The sequence below is a fragment of the Beta vulgaris genome, chromosome 4 (genome assembly GCF_026745355.1).
Source record: "Beta vulgaris subsp. vulgaris cultivar EL10 chromosome 4, EL10.2, whole genome shotgun sequence".
NCBI lineage: Eukaryota > Viridiplantae > Streptophyta > Magnoliopsida > Caryophyllales > Amaranthaceae > Beta > Beta vulgaris.
This window is the reverse complement of record NC_079205.1, coordinates 34,078,685-34,098,951: the sequence shown is the minus strand read 5'-3', so window position 1 is coordinate 34,098,951 and position 20,267 is coordinate 34,078,685. Positions and strand designations below refer to the sequence as shown.

The 20,267-nt window shown below is 39.6% G+C and overlaps 1 protein-coding gene across 2 annotated transcripts in view; it reads right to left on the bottom strand.

The window, feature by feature from the left end:
- Window positions 1-596: 596 nt before the first annotated feature.
- Window positions 597-20,267, bottom strand: part of LOC104884604 (chlorophyll(ide) b reductase NOL, chloroplastic) — a 34,876-nt gene continuing 15,205 nt past the window's right edge. For both annotated transcript variants that reach the window (XM_010669291.4, XM_010669290.4), the window contains exons 9-13: window positions 2,148-2,198; window positions 1,872-1,922; window positions 1,750-1,791; window positions 1,153-1,263; window positions 597-837 (exon numbers count right to left, since the gene is read on the bottom strand). In XM_010669291.4, the coding sequence (XP_010667593.1) occupies window positions 790-837; window positions 1,153-1,263; window positions 1,750-1,791; window positions 1,872-1,922; window positions 2,148-2,198 (303 nt within the window). In that variant the 3' untranslated portion in view covers window positions 597-789. The remainder of the gene's footprint in view (window positions 838-1,152; window positions 1,264-1,749; window positions 1,792-1,871; window positions 1,923-2,147; window positions 2,199-20,267) is intronic.

The window sequence follows — 20,267 nt, the reverse complement described above, 5'->3', positions numbered from 1 at the left end:
TTATCCAAATTGTATTATTTTTTGTAAATAATATTAAAATACTTTTCGATTATATGCTTTATATTTTCTTATTTTATAAAGAATAACTTCCAAAAATACAGAGTATTACAATGGGAGTGGTGGCAATATGGAGGAAGGAAGAAGAGGAAGAAGAGCGGATGAAGGAGAATCATGAAGTGTGAAGGACATTTTTTCAATTAATATTTTTTTAAAAAAAATAGTTAGAGATCCTTTCATCATTTTTAACAAATGCCCTTTATTTTTTACCTACTAAACAAGTTAAATCCCTTTTTACTAATTCAAAGAATTTTTTATCAAAGGTTGATAAATTATATAATAATTAAAAAATTGACTTATTTTGGATGAACCGCTAAGAAATTGTATTATTAGAATTATTTTTTTTCTAATCTTCTTTTTCAATAAATACACAATTTTTAGAACACAATATAATTGCAAAGGGAGATTGAACTAATGCCAGATGGTTCCTCTTACACCCCCCCCCCCCCCCCCCCCCCAAATGTCATCTTCTTGTGCTATAGTACGTACGTTGGTTTGCGGTGCTATATGATCAAAAAATCAAATACATCAGAAAACACTGATAAACAATCAAATGAGATTGATTTTTCAATTAATTTAAAAAACTAGTTAATGGTCCAGACGATCCCTCATACTTTGTTTGGGCTATGCTAATAAGGTAAAAGCATTTAGTAGCTGGATTTAGCCTTTTAACTACAAGAAAAAGTGATGTAGCTTAGTGGAAGAATGATGATATTTTGAACTGCAAACTTTTCAATCTTCAAGCACAAATCTATTCCTCCTGGCACCAAAGACGATTCTCTGCACAACATAACAAACCAGAAACGAAAGGATCATTTCTAGCCACTGTAGTACTTATGGCAGAAGCAAATTGTCTACTTACAAAACTACATATTCTTTTATGCGACGTGATAGTGTTGTGCACGTTTCCGATAATGTATAAATGAGGTTATAGGGAATACAGTGAAGGATTAGTAGGGTTATATACCAGTTTTAAGAGCAATTACTAATATTGTCTTAATAGGGTTATTAATAATGCCATGTCATAATGAGTGTAAGCTAATACAAGGGATGTGCTCTTTAAAAACAAAGCAAAAAATTCAATTTCAGGCTTACTGAGAAAATCTGGGAGTAGGCTTTCAACCCCGTTAGAAACCGGATGTACGTTGGTCTTGTTGATCCACTGCCAGCCATGGATCTGACATTGGGAACAAGGTACTCTGCGACCTGTAGACACAGATATGTCATCAGTACTATTTCATTTAGAACACAAGCACCTTCTCCGTCATGTCTATTTTAAGCTTTGTCTGCTAAACCTAGATGACCACATTAACAACCTTCAAAAAGAAAAAAGAGGACCACATTAACAACCTTCAAAAAGAAAAAGAGGACCACATTAACATAGTTCAACAAGGAACACTAGTCAAATCTCAATAGTCATGATACTGTTCATCATCCAGAGGACCCAAATGTGACGCATTCCCCATGTCCAACTCAAAGGGAGTGAAGTTCGATTGCAATCTTTTTGGTTGTGTTTCACTACTAATAGCATTATGATTAGAATAAGCATTTCAAACATCACCTAGAAATAAAAGCACATGTTTTGGAAGGAAATATTCAAGTATTTTCAAGAGGTATGTTAGAAAATAATTCATCAGTCCATGATGAGTGATGACAGTTGATATATATATATATATAAAGATAAAATCTTACTACTTCTGCGGGTTCTGCGAGAACATTTATGAAAAACTTTGCCTGCACAAATAGAATAACCTAATTATAATCCCTTTTCAAGATGGAATCCAAAAAACAGAAAAAAAATATACTGTAAGAACCTGCTTCGTTGTAGCACCCGACATCAGAAGATCAGTTGTGACCATTCCAGGCTGCACATTCAATATTAAGATGGCTGCAAACTATCAACATTGCAATGATCTAAACATAAAAAATCATATCAATCCAGAACTCCATATTATGATGGCTAGCAGACATCATTGACCTGGGGAGTGCAAAATTACCATTGCTTTCTTCATCTTGTTTGTATACATCAAGTTCATTAGAATACTTAGCACAAGGATGACAGTTAGAGCAATAGATAAGAGAGAACATACCGACAAATTATGCACCACCACATTTTTGACATCCTGCATCTGTAATTCAGCCTGGCAGACAAAGGAAGTTCTATTAAAAGAGCTGCATTGCACAAGGACAATCATCTGCAACTTTTAATCTACTTTAATTTGTCCTATATCCTTTTTTAAAAAAAATTATTTGAAGAATGATAATCGTGCACTCACAGTGACAGATAGCCTCTAGGGTGACCAAGGTTAAGAACTGCACTCTGTAATCAGCTCTTAACCCCCGCTCGTTGTAATAGATTGACCTAGGGGAAGGGGGGGGGCTTTAATAAGTTAGAGGGTTATAAGGGAAGAAACTCTACACAGAATAAATTCGGGAGAGAGAAATTATAAAGAAAATATTGGAGGAATTAGTAGTTTAGTTTTGGGACAGAAACAAGCCTCTTGAATGGTTGTTACTATCTCTGTTTTACTGTCAAATTCCATAGTATCAATCAAAGATCAGTTTTCCTTCTTGATCTTCTTCTTTATTCTGTTTTTTTGGAGATATCGGTTCCTTACAAATGTATCAGAGATTGGCCTAGGGGGAAAGAGTTACTTTCGGTAATGCACATTAGTTTGTTACGGATAAGCTTGAGGAATAAGTTATAGGGTTAGAAGCTTACCAGAGATGCATAACCGGCAAAGACCACCGGACACGGCTCACCAGCAATCTCTGCCACAATTGGCGAGCTTTTGCCAACAGAAATACAGTCATTTAGAAGATTCGAAAATTAGGAGTTTTTTTTTTTCCAGATTAGAGATTAGAGGTTTGATTTGGGAATGAAATTGAAGCAATTTCATGCAATTGATTGAGGGTTTTTGTTCGAATTTCGGTTTTAAATCTTCAAGTTTTAATTTTAAGAATTTTTTCTTTTTAAAAAGGTTTTTAGACCGATCTTCTTCCCTTCTCACGCATCTTGCCTGAAAGGGACCAAGGTGACTGCCTTGCGCCTCCCCAAAAAGCGGCCAGAGGCGCGCGCTTGCTTGCGCCCATCATAGGTCGCCTCACCTAGGACTTTCGAGGCGATTTTCTATGCGCCTGAGGTCGCCTAGCGCCTAGGCGCGCTTTTTAAAACCAAGGTTAGAAGGGAAGAAACTCTATAGATAGAATAGATTAGGGAGAGAGATATTACGATGAATTGGAGGATTTGGTAGATTACTTTTGGGAGAGAACCAAGCCTCTTGAATGTTTGTTACTATCTTTGTTTCACTCTGAAATTCCATATTATCAATCAAAGATCAGTTTTTCGTCTTAATCTTCTTCTTTAATGTGTTTTGGGGATAATAGTTCATTAAAAATGGTATAGAGCAGTTTGTTTTCATTTTTAGGGATTAAGTACTGATTTTTCAATCTGCAGGAGCTCTAGTTCTAGAAACAGAGGTGTTCAGGAAGGAATTCTGTAACAAACCCAGCTAGGGAGAGGCCTCCTATAGTGCTCACTTATTCTAGGCGTGGCAGAAGGAATCAAAGGAGTGGGAATGCATAACAAATTCTGTTAATTGTCTGCTGAGGTGTCACTCATGTGTCAGGTGAGTCTGGCTGCTGTAGCTATAAAAGGAGAAAGAGAAGAGAGAGAAAGGCATTCAGAAAATTGTAAGGGAAACATTAGTGGGAGAGATCTGGCCTCTCGAATGCCAAGAACAACTTGTAATTATTTTGCTTTCAATAATCAAAATATCTCTCTCTGGCTGCTGAGCTTGAGTTCTTAGTGAGTGTGAACAATTCTGAAAATTTCTTGAGTGCTTGTGTGAATTGCAGAGTTCCAATTCATTACAAATTGGTATCAGAGCAGGTGATTGATGGCCCCACCAACCGCAGCACAGAATGCCCTGAGGTTGGATCAGTTCGAGCAAGAACTGGTTTCTCAAAAAAATCCATGGCGACAGAAATTGGGGAAGCAGTTCAGAAGGCAGCCATGGAAATGCAAGCCGTACTTACCACCCAAATTTCAGCAAGCATTGATCAGGCATCTACTCGCCTAGAGGGAAGGATTGATTGCTCACGCGAAAATCAGGAGGGGTTGTTCGCACAAATCCACGCTGATCAGGTCAAGTTCCAAAAGGAGGTCAGAACGTCAATTTCTAACCTCAAACCCACTGTTCCAACTCAAATACCATCATCGGAGGAGTTGATTTCGCCGATATATGGTGCGGAAAATGCTAACGACTTCAGCCATATACAAGAGGAAAGGGATAAAGTCGCGTTTTCAGGAGGTGACGGAGGTGGGGGATCCGGGGGAGGACCTGGTGGTGGAGGTCATGGCGGTGGAAGAATGGGTGGTAATGGGGGAGGTAATTGGCGATACCGGAAACTGGATATGCCCTTGTTTGATGGACAAGATCCGGATGGATGGATAGTGAAGGTTGAACGATATTTTCGTTTCTACCACCTTAATGAGGAGGAGAAAATGGAGGCGGCGGTTGTTGGTCTGGAGGGTGAAGCCTTGTCATGGTTTCACTGGGAGCAAAGAAGGAAAAATATTCTGGTGTGGCAGGATCTCCGAGATCTCGTGCTACAGCAGTTCCGACCAGCGAACTCCGGTTCACTGTACGAACAATGGCTGGCCGTCGCGCAAACCGGTTCAGTACTGGAGTACCACCGGGACTTCATAAAAATCACCATTGGAGAGGGTGCCTGAAAGAATTTTGATGGGGCAATTTTTGAACGGTTTAGAGGAAGACGTAAAAGTGGAGGTTAGGATGATGGGCCCCACAAACTTGGATCAAGCTATGGATTGGGCTATACGGGCTGAAGAGAAATTAAGGGTGGTAAAGAAATCCCTGGCAGGCCGAATTACACTACTATGAAAGGGGCTTCTGGGTCCATTCACAAAAGCCCAGTCTCGTTGAGTGCAACTACTAAATATAACTCAACAGGGCCTTCTTATGCCAACAGATGGGCACGGGGACATGGGGGCCCAAATTCACCCACCAGCTCTCAAGGCTCAATTACTCAGTCCTCTAAACCCATTGGTGAAGTACGTAGACTCACCGACAAGGAATGGCAAGAAAAGAAAGAAAAGGGGATCTGCTTCAGATGCGACGACAAATGGTTGATCGGACATCGTTGCCGACGCCGCAAACTGAGCGTCCTTCTCACACAAGGGGATGATGAGGAAGAAGAGGAGTTCGGGGAGGAGCCGCCGGAAATCACCCCACAAGAGGTAAGTCCCATAAATGAAGTTTCCCTTAATTCCGTCATTGGGTTCACAAATCCGAAAACTATGAAGATGTTAGGAAAGATACATGGGGTGGACGTTGTGGTGATGATCAATCCCGGCGCAACACATAATTTTATTTCATTAGAAACAGTAGAGAAATTAGGGCTGAAGGTCTCAAATACAGGGAGTTTTGGGGTGTCTTTGGGTAACGGTGAATCAATACAGGAGGACTTCCTTCCTTTAAAATTGGGAAACTCAGATTTGATTCTCGGAGTACAGTGGCTTGAAAAGCTGGGAACGGTGGTGACAAATTGGAAATTGCAGACTATGCAATTCAAGATTCACAACGCAAATGTAGTTCTCAAGGGTGATCCGTCCCTCACCCGGTCTCGGATTTCATTGAAGGCCATGATCCGCACCATGCGAAAGGAAGGCGGGGGTGTTCTGTTGGAGTTCAGTCAAATGGAGAATAATGAGGCTAGGGTTGCAGTAGAGAAGGTAACAGAGGTTCCAGAGTATTTGAAGGCAGTACTGGAACAGTTTAAGGGGGTTTATGAGGTGCCCAAGGGACTACCTCCAAAGAGGGAGCATGAACATGGAATACTGCTCAAGCAGGGCAGTGACCCAGTGGGAGTGAGACCATACCGGTACCCGCAATATCAGAAGGATGAGATAGAAAAATTAATTAAGGAGATGCTGGAGGCCGGCATTATACGACCATCGAATAGTCCTTTTTCAAGTCCGGTTTTATTGGTGAGAAAAAAAGATGGGTCATGGAGATTCTGTGTGGACTACCGGGCCTTGAATAAGGAAACGGTGCCGGACAAATACTGATACCCGTGATTGATGAGTTGTTGGATGAGCTATATGGGTCTACTGTGTTCACCAAACTTGATCTTAAATCGGGATATCATCAAATTCTGCTCAAACCTGAAGATGTCTATAAAACGGCCTTTCGTACCCATGAAGGACATTACGAATTCTTAGTAATGCCCTTCGGATTGACCAACGCACCGGCGACATTTCAATCACTGATGAATGAAATTTTTCGTCCTTTTTTGCGACGGTTTGTGTTGGTATTTTTTGACGATATACTCGTCTACAGTAGGACGACAGAGGAGCATGAAACCCATCTAGCAATGGTGCTGCAGACACTTGCAGATCATCAGCTAATTGTCAACTACAAGAAGTGCGAGATTGGCCTGCCTGAAGTGGCGTATTTGGGTCATAAGATTTCTGCCAAAGGGGTTTCAGCAGACCAGGAGAAAATACAAGCCATGATTGAGTGGGAGCAGCCCAAGAATTTGCGAGAACTTCGAGGATTTCTTGGGCTAACCGGGTACTACCGCAAATTTATTGCTCATTATGCTCACATTGCGCATCCTCTAACTGCTCAACTGAGGAGAGATAGTTTTGGGTGGTCTGAGGAAGCAACCATGGCTTTCACACGCTTGAAACAAGCCATGACACAAGCACCGGTACTAGCAATGCCCAACTTCCAACTACCGTTCATACTTGAAACGGATGCCTCAGGATTTGGTGTGGGAGCAGTACTCATGCAAGGACAGCGTCCAATTGCGTTTTACAGCAAGTTATTGGGTCCAAGGGCCTTGGCCAAGTCAGTTTACGAAAAAGAATTGATGGCTATGTGTCTTGCAGTACAAAAGTGGAAACATTACCTCTTGGGACGCCACTTTCTCATACGAACGGACCAACAGAGCCTTCGTTTTATTATGCAACAGAGGGAAGTTGGAGCGGAGTATCAACGCTGGGTGAGTAAGTTGATTGGCTTTGACTTTGAAATTCAATACAAACCGGAGCGTCGAATCGAGTTGCGGATGCCTTGTCACGAAAAACTCAGGGTGAAGTGGAATTGGGAACAGTGGTCTGTACTCAAAGGGTGGACTGGGCAACGTTAAAAAAAAGATATAGAGTCAGATGCAACCCCGCAACAGCTTACATCTGAATTGAAGAAGGGGTTACGAAGGCAGGAAGGATATTCTTTGCAAGATGATATTTTGCTGTACAAAGGGCGGGTGGTCATACCAAAATCATCGTCCTTTATTCCGGTACTACTTAAGGAATATCACGACTCGCCAGTTGGAGGTCATTCGGGGGATTTAAAGACTTATCTTAGAATGGCAGCGGATTGGTTTTGGCTGGGGATGCGTAAAGATGTGGCTACATATGTGTTGCAGTGTGCTATTTGCCAACAGTACAAGGCATCGAATCTGCACCCAGCAGGGCTGCTGCAACCTTTGCCCTTGCCTGCCATGGTGTGGGATGAAATCACCATGGATTTCGTTGAAGGGCTTCCTCGTTCAAAGGGGGACGATACCATCCTAGTTGTTGTGGATCGTCTTTCAAAATATGCCAATTTCCTATCCCTCAAACACCCATTTAATGCTCTCTCTGTGGCCGAGTTGTTTATTCGAGAAGTCGTGAAATTACATGGGTTTCCATCGGTTATTGTTTCGGATAGGGACAAGGTGTTCATGAGCCGCTTTTGGAAGGAGTTGTTTCGTTTGCAAGGAACAAATTTGCAAATAGTACTGCATATCACCCCCAATCTGATGGGCAGACCGAGGTTGTGAACAAATGCTTAGAGACCTACTTGCGTTGCTTCACATCTGGGCACCCTCGCATGTGGAAAAATTGGCTACATTGGGCTGAATTTTGGTACATTTCTTCTCCCCACATGGCTACCAAAATGACACCATTTAAGGCTCTTTATGGCCGGGACTCACCACACATTCTGAAGTTGGGAAGGGGGCACACCCCGGTCGACAGTTTGGAAGACATGTTGCTGGAGAGAGAGGCTGTACTAGATGACCTGCGCCTTAATCTTATTAAAGCACAACATAGAATGAAGAAGAATGCGGATAAACACCGGCGGGAAGTTACTTTTGAAGTAGGGGATCAGGTATACTTGAAGATCCAACCTTACCGACAACAGTCCCTAGCTCGTAGGCCATTTGAGAAGTTGGCTGCTCGTTTCTATGGCCCCTTCAAGGTCCTACAAAAAGTGGGCATGGTAGCCTACAGGTTGGAGTTGCCTGAGCATAGCAAGTTGCACCAAGTTTTCCATGTGTCTCAACTTAAGAAGGCAGTGGGAAGTTAACAGGTGAATGCTGACCTGCCATCCCTGATCACTCCTGACTTAGAATGGGTGGCTGAACCTGACGAAGTGCTAGATGTACGCACTGTTGGGCAAGGATCTGAAGCCATCACTGAAGTTCTTATTAAGTGGCAGCAGGTTCCTCATTTTGAAGCTACTTGGGAGGAGTTCCATTCAATCCAACTGCGTTTTCCCGACTTTCACCTTGAAGACAAGGTGAGACTTTGGGCCCGGGGTAATGTAACAAACCCAGCTAGGGAGAGGCCTCCTATAGTGCTCACTTATTCTAGGCGTGGCAGAAGGAATCAAAGGAGTGGGAATGCATAACAAATTCTGTTAATTGTCTGCTCAGGTGTCACTCATGTGTCAGGTGAGTGTGGCTGCTGTAGCTATAAAAGGAGAAAGAGAAGAGAGAGAAAGGCATTCAGAAAATTGTAAGGGAAACATTAGTGGGAGAGATCTGGCCTCTCGAATGCCAAGAACAACTTGTAATTATTTTGCTTTCAATAATCAAAATATCTCTCTCTCTGGCTGCTGAGCTTGAGTTCTTAGTGAGTGTGAACAATTCTGAAAATTTCTTGAGTGCTTGTGTGAATTGCAGAGTTCCAATTCATTACAAATTCTCCGACGAGATCACACGGAAATGTATCGAGAACATTCAAAAAGAAATTTCAAAAGTACTCGATAAAGGTTACGCTCCAATCAAATTGGGATTGAAGCAACTTCGAGAGGTTATTGAGGAGAAACCAAGCAAATTTGGAGGTCATTGAAACGAAAGTGAAAGTGGAGGAACAATCAGATCTAGAGGAAAGTAGATCTGAATGTTTTATGGGAGTTCTCAAAGTTCTGAAACGAGGAGGCTCTGTTGGGAGAGAATCTGGTGGCACAAAAGGCAAAAATCAAAAGTCAAGGAGGGCTATTTATTGGTAGATTGGGTGGTGGATTTAGTGGACTCATGGGTGACCCAACTCGGGGAGTATCCGAAAATTGGTGGTTCCAAAAATTGTGGTTCCAGTGGTGGGTCAACAGGTCTTCTAGCGAGACTAGGGTTGGTGGTGGAATTACCGCTCATGGTGGCTAGGATGGAGAAAGGTTCGCGAAAGACAGTTGAGCAACAAGTGGGTCGGGTGGTGGACTTAGACATGGAATAAACGGATTTTGAATTTGTCGTTCCGCGAAATCCCGTTACGAAACGCCATGATAAAAACCACATACTTCTCGCTGCGTTGTCCATCTTGTAACGCGAACTCACCACGTCAGAACGTTTTTATCCCCATTACATCCGTTCTTTTCAAACTTTGGCCAAAAATATTTTATGAACTAAATATATAGGTGCTGAAACATAATATTCTAATAGATAAATATTGTGTTGTAGTAATGCTTCATAAACTAAACCAACGTAAATAAGGTTAGAACCTATTAATGCGAATTTTTTGAAAAAATATTCACGTTGTGTCGGCTACTATCCGTTCCATTCATCTGTTACAAGCCAATTCTCCGACAGCGGAAACGTTACCGGGATCGCGATCGCGATCGCATCCGCCATTTTTTTCCTTGGACCTGGGTATTTATCAAGTAAAAATACCGGTAATGGTTCAAGCTTCTTCATCGGAGTACAGCGGTCTCAATGGAGTTTCCAGAAAAAGAGGTGTATGCATGGAGATTTAATGGATTACTCGGTGGCTTGGAGAAGAAGATGCTTTTAGTAAGGGCAAATATGAAATTAAGCACGAGGAAGTAAGTTTGTTGGCAACCTTTCCCTTACCAATCAAATTCTCTTATTAGTGAGACAAAACCCACTTTTGAGGCCCAAAATTCTGAACCCTAACCACCCAAGGCTTTTCTTTTTAATTCCCTCAACCCACAACCTTCAACCTTCCAATCTTAACAACTCTAAGCCCCTTTTATTTCATGATTTCATCCCTCATAAAACCAATTACCACACTCAACTCATGACCCAATCCATTCACTCTTTCATTGAACTCAATTACCCCACCCACCCTATAAACCAACCGAGTCCACTATTTAAATTCCCCCTCCGACCTTTCCCACCAAATCTTTCCTACTCTTCCAAACTGGCAAATAACAATTCCCACAAATATCACTCGCTTTACCCAACACCCAACATTCCTTCAAGACAAGTCTTTTCATTTGTATCCCATGGGTAAGCCAAGGCTTCAAATCATAAATGAAGAGTTTGAACACTAGTGGCAGTGAGCATCTTTTGTGAGGAAAACAAAAGTTGTGATCATTGCTTCCAAGGCTGTACCTTTAACACCAATTACTATCCACCTTGAGGACAAGGTGGAAGTTTGTGCGGCCGGTATTGTAATAGATCGGTTTAGGGGAAATGGGGTTTTTTTTGGTCTATAAAGCATGGGTACTCCTCCCAGTCACCGAATCCGAATCTATACAAGGACGGGGACGGGTAGAGGACGGATTCGCCTTCCCCAAAACGAATTGGGATGGGTGGGTACGTGGGTTTGGTTTGGGCATGGATGGGTGGAAACCAGGTACGTGATGGGGAAGGATTTAGAGAAATAGAAATGTACCCAGCTAGTTTTAATGAAATATGAAGGGGCAAAAATCAGATCTAGGGTTTTCTCCTATGCGCCCACAGTTATCGGCCACACCTGCGGTAGCTCTGCTCCTCCTTCATCGAGGCTACTCTTTCGCAATTCGTCCTTCATTGGAGAGATTTCTCCCATGATAGGAAGTCCTGTCTTGGAGTAGAAATGTCGTGTTTTGTTCTTTGATACCTCCCTTTTCCTTGTTTTAAAAATAATTTTGGTACTGCAGTACAACTTAAGACAATTGTACTCCTTTTTTCTCACAAATTCTTTTTGTTTAGGTTCTATACTTACGTGCTCCAGATTTTCTTCACTCTTTCTTTATTTAATTTACGGCTTTCCAACCCTTTCAATAATAAGATTTTTTTTGGAAGGAAGATTAAGACTTATAAATTAAGTACACTCCAGTATATAATAAGAAACATTATTATTTAGTAATTTACTTTTAATTACGATTGAAACTTTTTTTATACTAACCTTCATTTCTAGATAACTTAACATTTCTCATTTCAGGAAATGTCATTATAAATGCAACATAGCTCAAAATGGAAAATTTTCTTTTTTTTTTATTTACAAAGCCATTACTTAATTCCTCAACAACTTTATTAACTTATCATCTACCAACCTAAACAAAACTAATTAATCAACCCACCCAACCCCCCTCCCCCACTCATCTCACCCACCTCTTTCTCTCCTCTACTCAACCCACCCATCTAACTCCTCAACCCAACTTAACCTACCAAACCAACCCACGCCACCACCAGACCACATCACTACCAGCCTTCCCCCTTCACCGATGATACAACCTTCCCATTCACCCACATCGTCCTCGCACTTGCCCCATGAGAAGCCTTCGTACTTCACCACCGGCCTATTCTCTCCCTCCTTCGTGTTCTTCTTCTTCGCCTCGCTCCTCCTTTCCCTAATCCCCTTCTTCTCCGACTCCTTCCCGTTCTTCTCCGACTCCTTCCCGTTCTTCACTGACTCCTTTGCGTTCTTCTTCTTCGCCTCCCTCCTCCTTCCCCAGGTCCCCTTCTTCTCCAACTCCTTCGTGTTCTCCAGCCACACACCTCTCTCAATGTAATTCCTAGGAATGCAAATCTAATTCCCAATCAAATTAACCCTAAAAAAAACCTAGATATGCAATTTATCGGCGCCGGTGGAAGGTGTTGGTTTCTGGGGTGGGGAGGGGAAATGGGGTGTTTTCGATCAAATTAACCCTAAAAAAACTAGATCTACAAGTTTTCAATTGTTTTTGCGGTGAGATATGTGGGAAAATAATGTCTCACCATTTACTAAACATAGTAAAATAGTTTACTATTTATCCCAATTCACATTATGTGAATTATCTACTTTTGTTTGAGGAATGTGTGCTTAACCATTCCTATAATTAGCTATGCTATTTTTATCATTGTCATGCTATTATAAATAGCTTAGTGTTTGTTTAGAATTATAACAACAACATTTACATTGTATATTCTCCATATATTTATTAACATTCCATTTTATCATTGTGGAATTAGTATTGCATCTTTCGCCAGTATAATTTTATCGTCTTTATTAATTTCTCTCAATCTTTGGTTGAATCTATCGCTTCCGCGCACTCTGAACCCCTACAAATTGGTACCAGAGCTTTATATATTCAACTGGGATTTTTTATCATGTCTACAAAATTTGATATTGAGAAGTTTGATGGTAAAATTAGTCTTGCCATATGGCGAATTCAAATGCAAGTCATTCTTACCCAGAATGGTTTAAAGAAGGCTTTAGATGGAAAGTCCAAAAAGTCATCCACTTTGACAGATGAACAATGGGATGATATGGATGAGAAAGCGTTGTCCGTAATTCATGATGTTTGTCTCGTGAGGTGTTACGTGAGGTCATGAGTGAAAAGTCCGCTGCAGATATTTGGGCTAAATTAAAATCTCTTTACATGACCAAAAGCCTTGCAAACAAACTTCGCCTCAAGGAAAGACTCTTTACACTCAAAATGGTAGAAGGTACTCCTATTCAAACTCACCTTGATGAGTTCAATTCTATTATTGTTGATTTGGAGAACTTGGATGTCAAAATTGATGATGAGGATAAAGCCATTTTACTTATTATTTCACTACCACTCTCATATCGACACTTTAAGGAAATAATGTTATATGGAAATTATGTTACATCATTCTTTAAAGATGTTAAGTCTCACCTATTATCAAAAGAAAAATTTGATACCGATATAAATTCGGAACATTCTGGTGAAGGCTTGGTTATTAGAGGGAGAAATTTTGAAAAAGTTAGTACAAGTAAAAACAGGTTTAAATCAAAATCTAGAGATATCAAATCTAAATCTTGCCGTTATTGCAAGAAAAAAGGACACGAAATATTTGATTGCTATAAGTCAAAAAATAAGCAAGAAAAAGAACAAAAGGGTAAACAACCTGAAACTCATGCCGAAGCTGGTGTTGCTGAGTCCGGGTCAGATGGGGATTTATTATTAGCAGCTGACTCCGAACAAAGATCTAGAAATGAATGGATTCTTGATTCTGGTTGTACATTTCACATGTCGCCGAATAAAGACTGCTTTACCACCTATGAACCAGTTGATGGTGGTCTTATTTTGATGGGCAATGATGCTCAATGCAAGGTTGTTGATAAAGGTACGATCAAAGTTAAGACAAATGATGGCGTTACTAGGACTTTGACCGGTGTCAGACATGTTCCCGATTTGAAACGAAATCTCATTTCCTTAGGCACCCTTGAATCACTTTGGGTGTAAATATTAAAGGTGGACTTTCAAAAGTGTCCAAAGGTGCTCTTGTTTTATTAAAGGCAAATCAATCTGGTAGTTTATATGTGCTGCAGGGATTTACTATTACAGGATCTACAGCTACTACCTCATCCAACAATGACGATACGAAGTTGTGGCATTTGAGATTAGGCCACATGAGTGAGAAAGGAATGCATGTCCTTAACAAAAGAGGTTTCCTTGGCGATCATTGTACAAGTAAAGTTGGTTTCTGCGAGCATTGTATTTTTGGCAAGCAGAAAAGAGTTAGCTTTTTAAAAGGCATTCACTGAACCAAAGGTATATTAGATTATATTCATTCGGACCTTTGGGGTCCTTCACAAGTTCCTTCCACAGGAGGACGTCATTATATGTTGACCATTACTGATAATTTCTCAAGGAAACTTTGGGTTTATTTTCTTAAGTATAAAAGTGATGTATTTTCAACTTTCAAGGATTGGAAAACTTAATTGAAAATCAAACTGGTAAGAAAATTAAAAGGCTGAGAACACAGACAATGGTCTTGAATTCTGTTTAAATGAGTTTAATAGGTTCTGCAAGAAAGAAGGTATTGCAAGACATCATACCATTCCAGGTACTCCACAACAAAATGGAGTTGCAGAACGAATGAACAAGACTATTTTGGAGAAGAGTTCGTTGTATGCTCTCTCATTCTGGCTTGAAAAAGGATTTTGGGCTAAAGCGGCAAACACTGCAAGCTATTTGATAAACCGCTCCCCAAATAGATCACTTGATGGTAATATTCCATAAGAAGTTTGGTCAGGTAATCCTGTTGATTATTCTAATCTTAGAATATTTGGTTGTCCTGCTTATTCGCACGTTAGCGATGGGAAATTGGAACCTCGTGCTAAAAAGTGCATATTCTTAGGTTATGGTTCACGGGTTGAAGGTTATCGTTTATATGACCCTGAGTCTCGTAAAACCTTTTATAGTAGGAATATAACCTTCAACGAAAATGAAATTATATCTTCTGGAGAAGAGATTTGTGTTTCTCATACCATTACAGATCATGAGAATATTAGAGAGAAGGTGGAGTTTGAGGTCTCATCCTCAAAATCAAAGGAAGGTGTCCATACTTCCTCAGGTGCATCTGACGATAATACTGTTATAATTGAAAATACGAGTCTGCAATGTCTACCACAAAGACGGGGTTTACCAGAACCGTGGTCAAAGGCTCAAAATCTTCCGGATCAAAGACCAAGAAGACAATCTCAAAGATACATTGGCCAAAGTGCTAATATCGCATATGCTTTGGTTGCTGCACAAGAAATTGATGATTCCAATGAGCCTAAAAATTACGATGAGGCTATATCTCGTGCAGATTCAGCAAAATGGATTACAGCAATGCGATGTTGAAAGTCTTCATAAAAATGAAACTTAGGATCTGGTGAAGTTACCCGAAGGTAAACGAGCTATTAGTTGCAAGTGGCTGTTTAAGAGAAAAGAAGACATCCCTGGCGTTGAGAATGCAAGGTATAAAGCACGATATGTTGTTAGAGGTTTTGATCAAGAAGAAGGTATTGATTTCAATGAAGTATTTTCTCCTGTCGTTCGTCATACCTCAATTCGGGTATTACTTGCTCTAGTTGCTTTGCATGATTTGGAGTTGGAACAGTTAGATGTCAAAACTGCTTTTGTTCATGGTAACCTTGAAGAAGAAATTTATATCCATCATTTGAAAAAATCTCTTTATGGTTTGAAACAGTCCCCGCGACAATGGTACAAAAGGTTTGATTCCTTTATGATGGGACAAGGCTACTCAAGAAGTAGTTATGATAACTGTGTTTATTTTCAGAAGACGTCAAATGGGTCTTTTATATATTTATTACTCTATGTTGATGATATATTGATTGCTGCCTAAGATAAGTTAAGTAGTGAATTTGATATGAAGGACTTAGGTTCTGCCAAGAAAATTCTTGGAATGGCGATAAGCAGGAATCGTCAAACTGGAAAACTCTTTTTAACACAGAAAAATTATATCGTGAAGATGCTTGACAAATTCAATTTGAAAGAGAGTACACCTGTTAATACTCCTATTGCTGCTCATTTCAAATTGTCCTCTGAACAATGTCCACAAAAAGACGAAGACAAAAGGCGCATGATTCATGTTCCTTATTCTAATGCAGTTGGAAGTTTAATGTACGCCATGGTGTGTACTCGACCAGATTTGGCTTATGTAGTAAGTGTTGTTAGTCAGTTCACAATCCAGGCAAACAACATTGGGAAGCTGTAAAATGGATACTTCGATACCTTAAGGGTTCTTGTGATATTGGTTTGATATTTGATAAAGAAAGAGCTGATCCCGGTGGTGTAGTTGGTTATGTGGATGCTGACTATGGTGGTGATTTAGATCGGAGAACATCAATTTCATCTTATATTTTTACACTTTGTGGCTCTGCTATTAGTTGGTATTCTTCACTTCAAGCTATTGCGGCTTTGTCTACAACTGAAGCAGAATATACACTCAAGGTATGAAAGAGGCTATATGGCTCCGAGGTTTGGTGTATGAGCTTGGTTTACAACAAGATATTCTTGTCGTATTTTGCGATAGTCAAAGTGCTGTCCACTTGACCAAGACTAGTAAACATCGTTCTAAAACCAAGCACATTGATATCAAGCACCACTTTATAAAAGATGTTGCAACAGGAGATCTCGTTGTCGAAAAGATTCATACAGCCGATAATCCTACTGATATGTTAACAAAGCCACTCCCAGTAGCTAAGTTCGAACATTGCCTTAACTTAGCTAGAATCACCCAGTGAAATGGCGAGCCAAGGTAGAGATTTGTGCGAAAATAATGTCTCACCATTTACTAAACATAGTAAAATAGTTTACTATTTATCACAATTCACATTATGTGAATTATCTGTTTTTGTGTGAGCAATATGTGCTTAACCATTCCTATAATTAACTATGCTATTTTTATCATTGTCATGCTCTTATAAATAGCTTAGTGTTTGTTTAGAATTATAACAACAACATTTACATTGTATATTCTCCATAAATTTAATAACATTCCATTTTATCATTGTGGAATTACTATTGCATCTTCCAGTATAATTTTATCGTCGTTATTAATTTCTCTCAATCTTTGGTTGAATCTATCGCTTTTGCGCACTCTGAACCCCTACAATATCGAAGGAGAGGATGTTGATTTTCGGGGTGGGGAAGGGAAAATAGGATGGTTTTGAGGGTGGGGGAGGGAAAATGGGGTGTTTTCGGGTGGGCAGGTTTATGCGAGGGCGAGTTGCAGTGGGCAAGGGTGGGGGAAGGGGAAAGATTTTTTCCGATGGTGGTGGCGGTGGCCATTGGTGGTGTTGGTGTTGTGGTGGAGGATATGTGAAAGGTGTTGGGGACTACGTTACTCCAACACCCTCTTGAACCCCACGTGTCGCGTGTCGACTCGACACGACGCGCGCCATGCCTGGAAATGAGCGTCGATACGTGTATCGAAAAAGTGTCGACTATCGGACACTCATTTGGTGAAAGTGAAAAAGAAACGCAGAGAGAAAAGGGGGGAAAAAAATCAGATCTAGGCTTTTTTTGTCAAAATTTTCGAACTCTCTAACCTTAACTAAGAAACTAGTCGCCTACCGTCGTCGACCGCCATCTCCGGCAATTCCTCCTTCTCGTTTCGTGCTTCTTTGCATCTGCTGGAGATTTCTGCCATGAAAGGAGAAGTCCTTGCTATGGAAAGAAGATGATGCGAGAAGGAGATGAAGGGTTTGTACTTTTTTATGGTCTATCTCCTTCTGTCACTTAATGTACTATACTAGATTTTTAGTTTTAAATTTTAAAAAAAAGAAGATGCAGTACATTTGAAGGGTTTTGATAGCTGTATTTTTTTTTAAAAAAAAAGGCAAAAGGTGAGTAGGTGACAGCTTTACTCCTTTTTGTTTTTCACATATTCTTTTTTTTAGGTTAAACTCATGTGTACTTGTTAGCTTTCTTTACTCCTTTTTTTTCTAATCTTTGACTTTTCAACCCTTCTAATAACAATTTAGTTATTAAATCAAATATTTTTTTTTGAATTTCATAATTTTTTAAATATACTAGTTATTACAATTTAACTTTATTTTATCTAACATAAGGTGTCGGGAAATTTTTTCCGACACTTTCAATTATAGACGTGTCTATAATATTGGTCAAGATACTCTCTTGACCGTGTCGGAGTATCGGCAAAATTTTTAAAGTAGGGTGTCGGATCCTCCGATCCCTACTTGGATACGGCACCCGTATCCGTGTCGGAGTAACATAGGTTGGGGATATAAAGTTTTTGGTTTATTAGTGTAGATATTTTATTTAATTAAAGTGTCTAATCCTCCTTTAAGTGTGGTCCCTAACTTTTTCTCTGTAGGTGCATTGGTGTGTATGTCACTTCTTTATGTTACACTTATTTAGAAACGGAGGAAGTATATTTTTTTTTAATATATATGTCAAATCCAAGCCGTACCCGTTTCTGAAAATTTTGACTGTGATGTTTTCCGTCCCCGTACTTTACTACCTAGCTTTTGGTAATGAACAGTAGTTTTTATGGATTATCTTAGGAATAAGTTTAAGGGTTAAAGGGAAGTATAAATAAAATAGTAAAGAGAGAGAAACTACGGAGAAAATATTGGAGTATTTAATAGTTTAGTTTTGGGAGAGAAACAAGCCTCTCGAATGCTTATTACTATCTTTGCTTCAGTGTCAAATTTCATATTATCAATAAAAGATCAATTTTCCTTCTTAATCGATTACACTTATTTCCAAGTGTAAGATCATGGTAAAGTGTGAGACTAAGAGCATGAGCAATGGGGTTGGTTTTGGTTGGTCTAGCAAAAAGTAAAGCTAGCTTTACTTAGTTTTACTATTGGAGCAATTGACCCTTGGAGTTGGTTGCTCTCGAATGCTAGACCAACTATGACTTGGATGGTGTGCATAGCAATCAATAGGGTGATGCCATATCAATATTGCTATATTGATGCTGATTTTTTTTACAAGATTGCTCTTTTGTTTTAAAGTAAATAAAATCAGCTTATAATTTTTTTAAAAAAATTACATAACTATAAAAAAAAATTATTTATAAATTGAGCCTAAATTTGATATATTTTACCATATTTTCTCATAGCCTACTTTTTTTTTCTAATAACTTTCTCCTACCTAAAATTATTCAAAATGTATATAAATTAATTAATATATCACTAACTAAAACATGAATAAAAATTATCTACTCTACATAAGAATAAGAACATTTTCGATAGGAAAGAGAGTATATGAATATATGATGGAGTATACCAAAAGTAAGAGAGAAAATTAGAAAAGCCAAGTAGAACTAGTCTAGCCATTGTGAGAAAAAAAAAAAGATGAGTTGGTGGGAAGTTAGTGGGATGTGAGGTTTAAGGAGGAAATGAGAGAGAATGGAAAAAATACAAAGACCAACAAAAACCCACCCACCCACTGTACATGCTCTAAGAGTCCTCAATCTTTGTTCATGTAATTCTCTACAATGTCAAAGCACTAATTAAGCATGAAAGCCAACCGCACATATATATCCATCCATGAAATTAAGCCAATGAACAAAAGATCTCAAAATCCAACTTCATATTAATGATCTTAATACTCTTGGAACTCCAAGATGGCCACTTAGGATAATCTTAAACTGTCTAGGTCCCTTCAGCTACATTGTAGCTTATATCACACTTACTCTAAGAAGCCAATACATCAAAACCAAAACGAGCCACCCCGGAAAGACATAAGGGAATTCCGAAATTCTTAGGCCAATCTAAAGAAGGTTTTCCTGTCCGTTCCATCAGAAAATATTTCTAGGTCCCAATACACCCAATGCCAAATTGCTGCCAAAGCCATTTAAACCACCCTTGTCGCTAATTCTTCATGATAGCTAGATACCATCACACTCCAACAACCATTCGAGCAATACTTAATTTAAAAAATGGTAATTTTCAAATAGCTCATAAGATAGAAGAAACGTAGCATTACTACCCTTCATGGACATATGCTTTGACAATTCTCTACCCTACATACATGATATCTATGAGACAACCCTTAAACAGGAACATAACGGGCATTAGCCTGTCAAATTCACTGGTGCCACAAAACCTTTGACTAAGTTCACCCAAGCAAACTCCACCATGTTCTCCTGAATGCAAAACACAAGAGATAAAAGCTTACTTTAACACCTTTTCCTTCACAGTTCTCCAAAATTCCTCATGATTCCATGATTATTTTCCAAGCTGTCTACCCTGCTTATCCCACCCCCAACCCATCATTTCTTGCTCTTCCTTCAATTCAAATTGGAAATTCAATACTGTCACTTTCAAATAGACCCTATACCTAATGTTTCTTCTCCGCATCCAAAATGACAATGAGCTTTGCCCATTAAAATCTGAGGCTCAAGTTGAATGGTTGTATCTCCTACCACAAAACAATGTGCAAACAAATAGATATTGTTTTGGAAAGGAGAAAAAA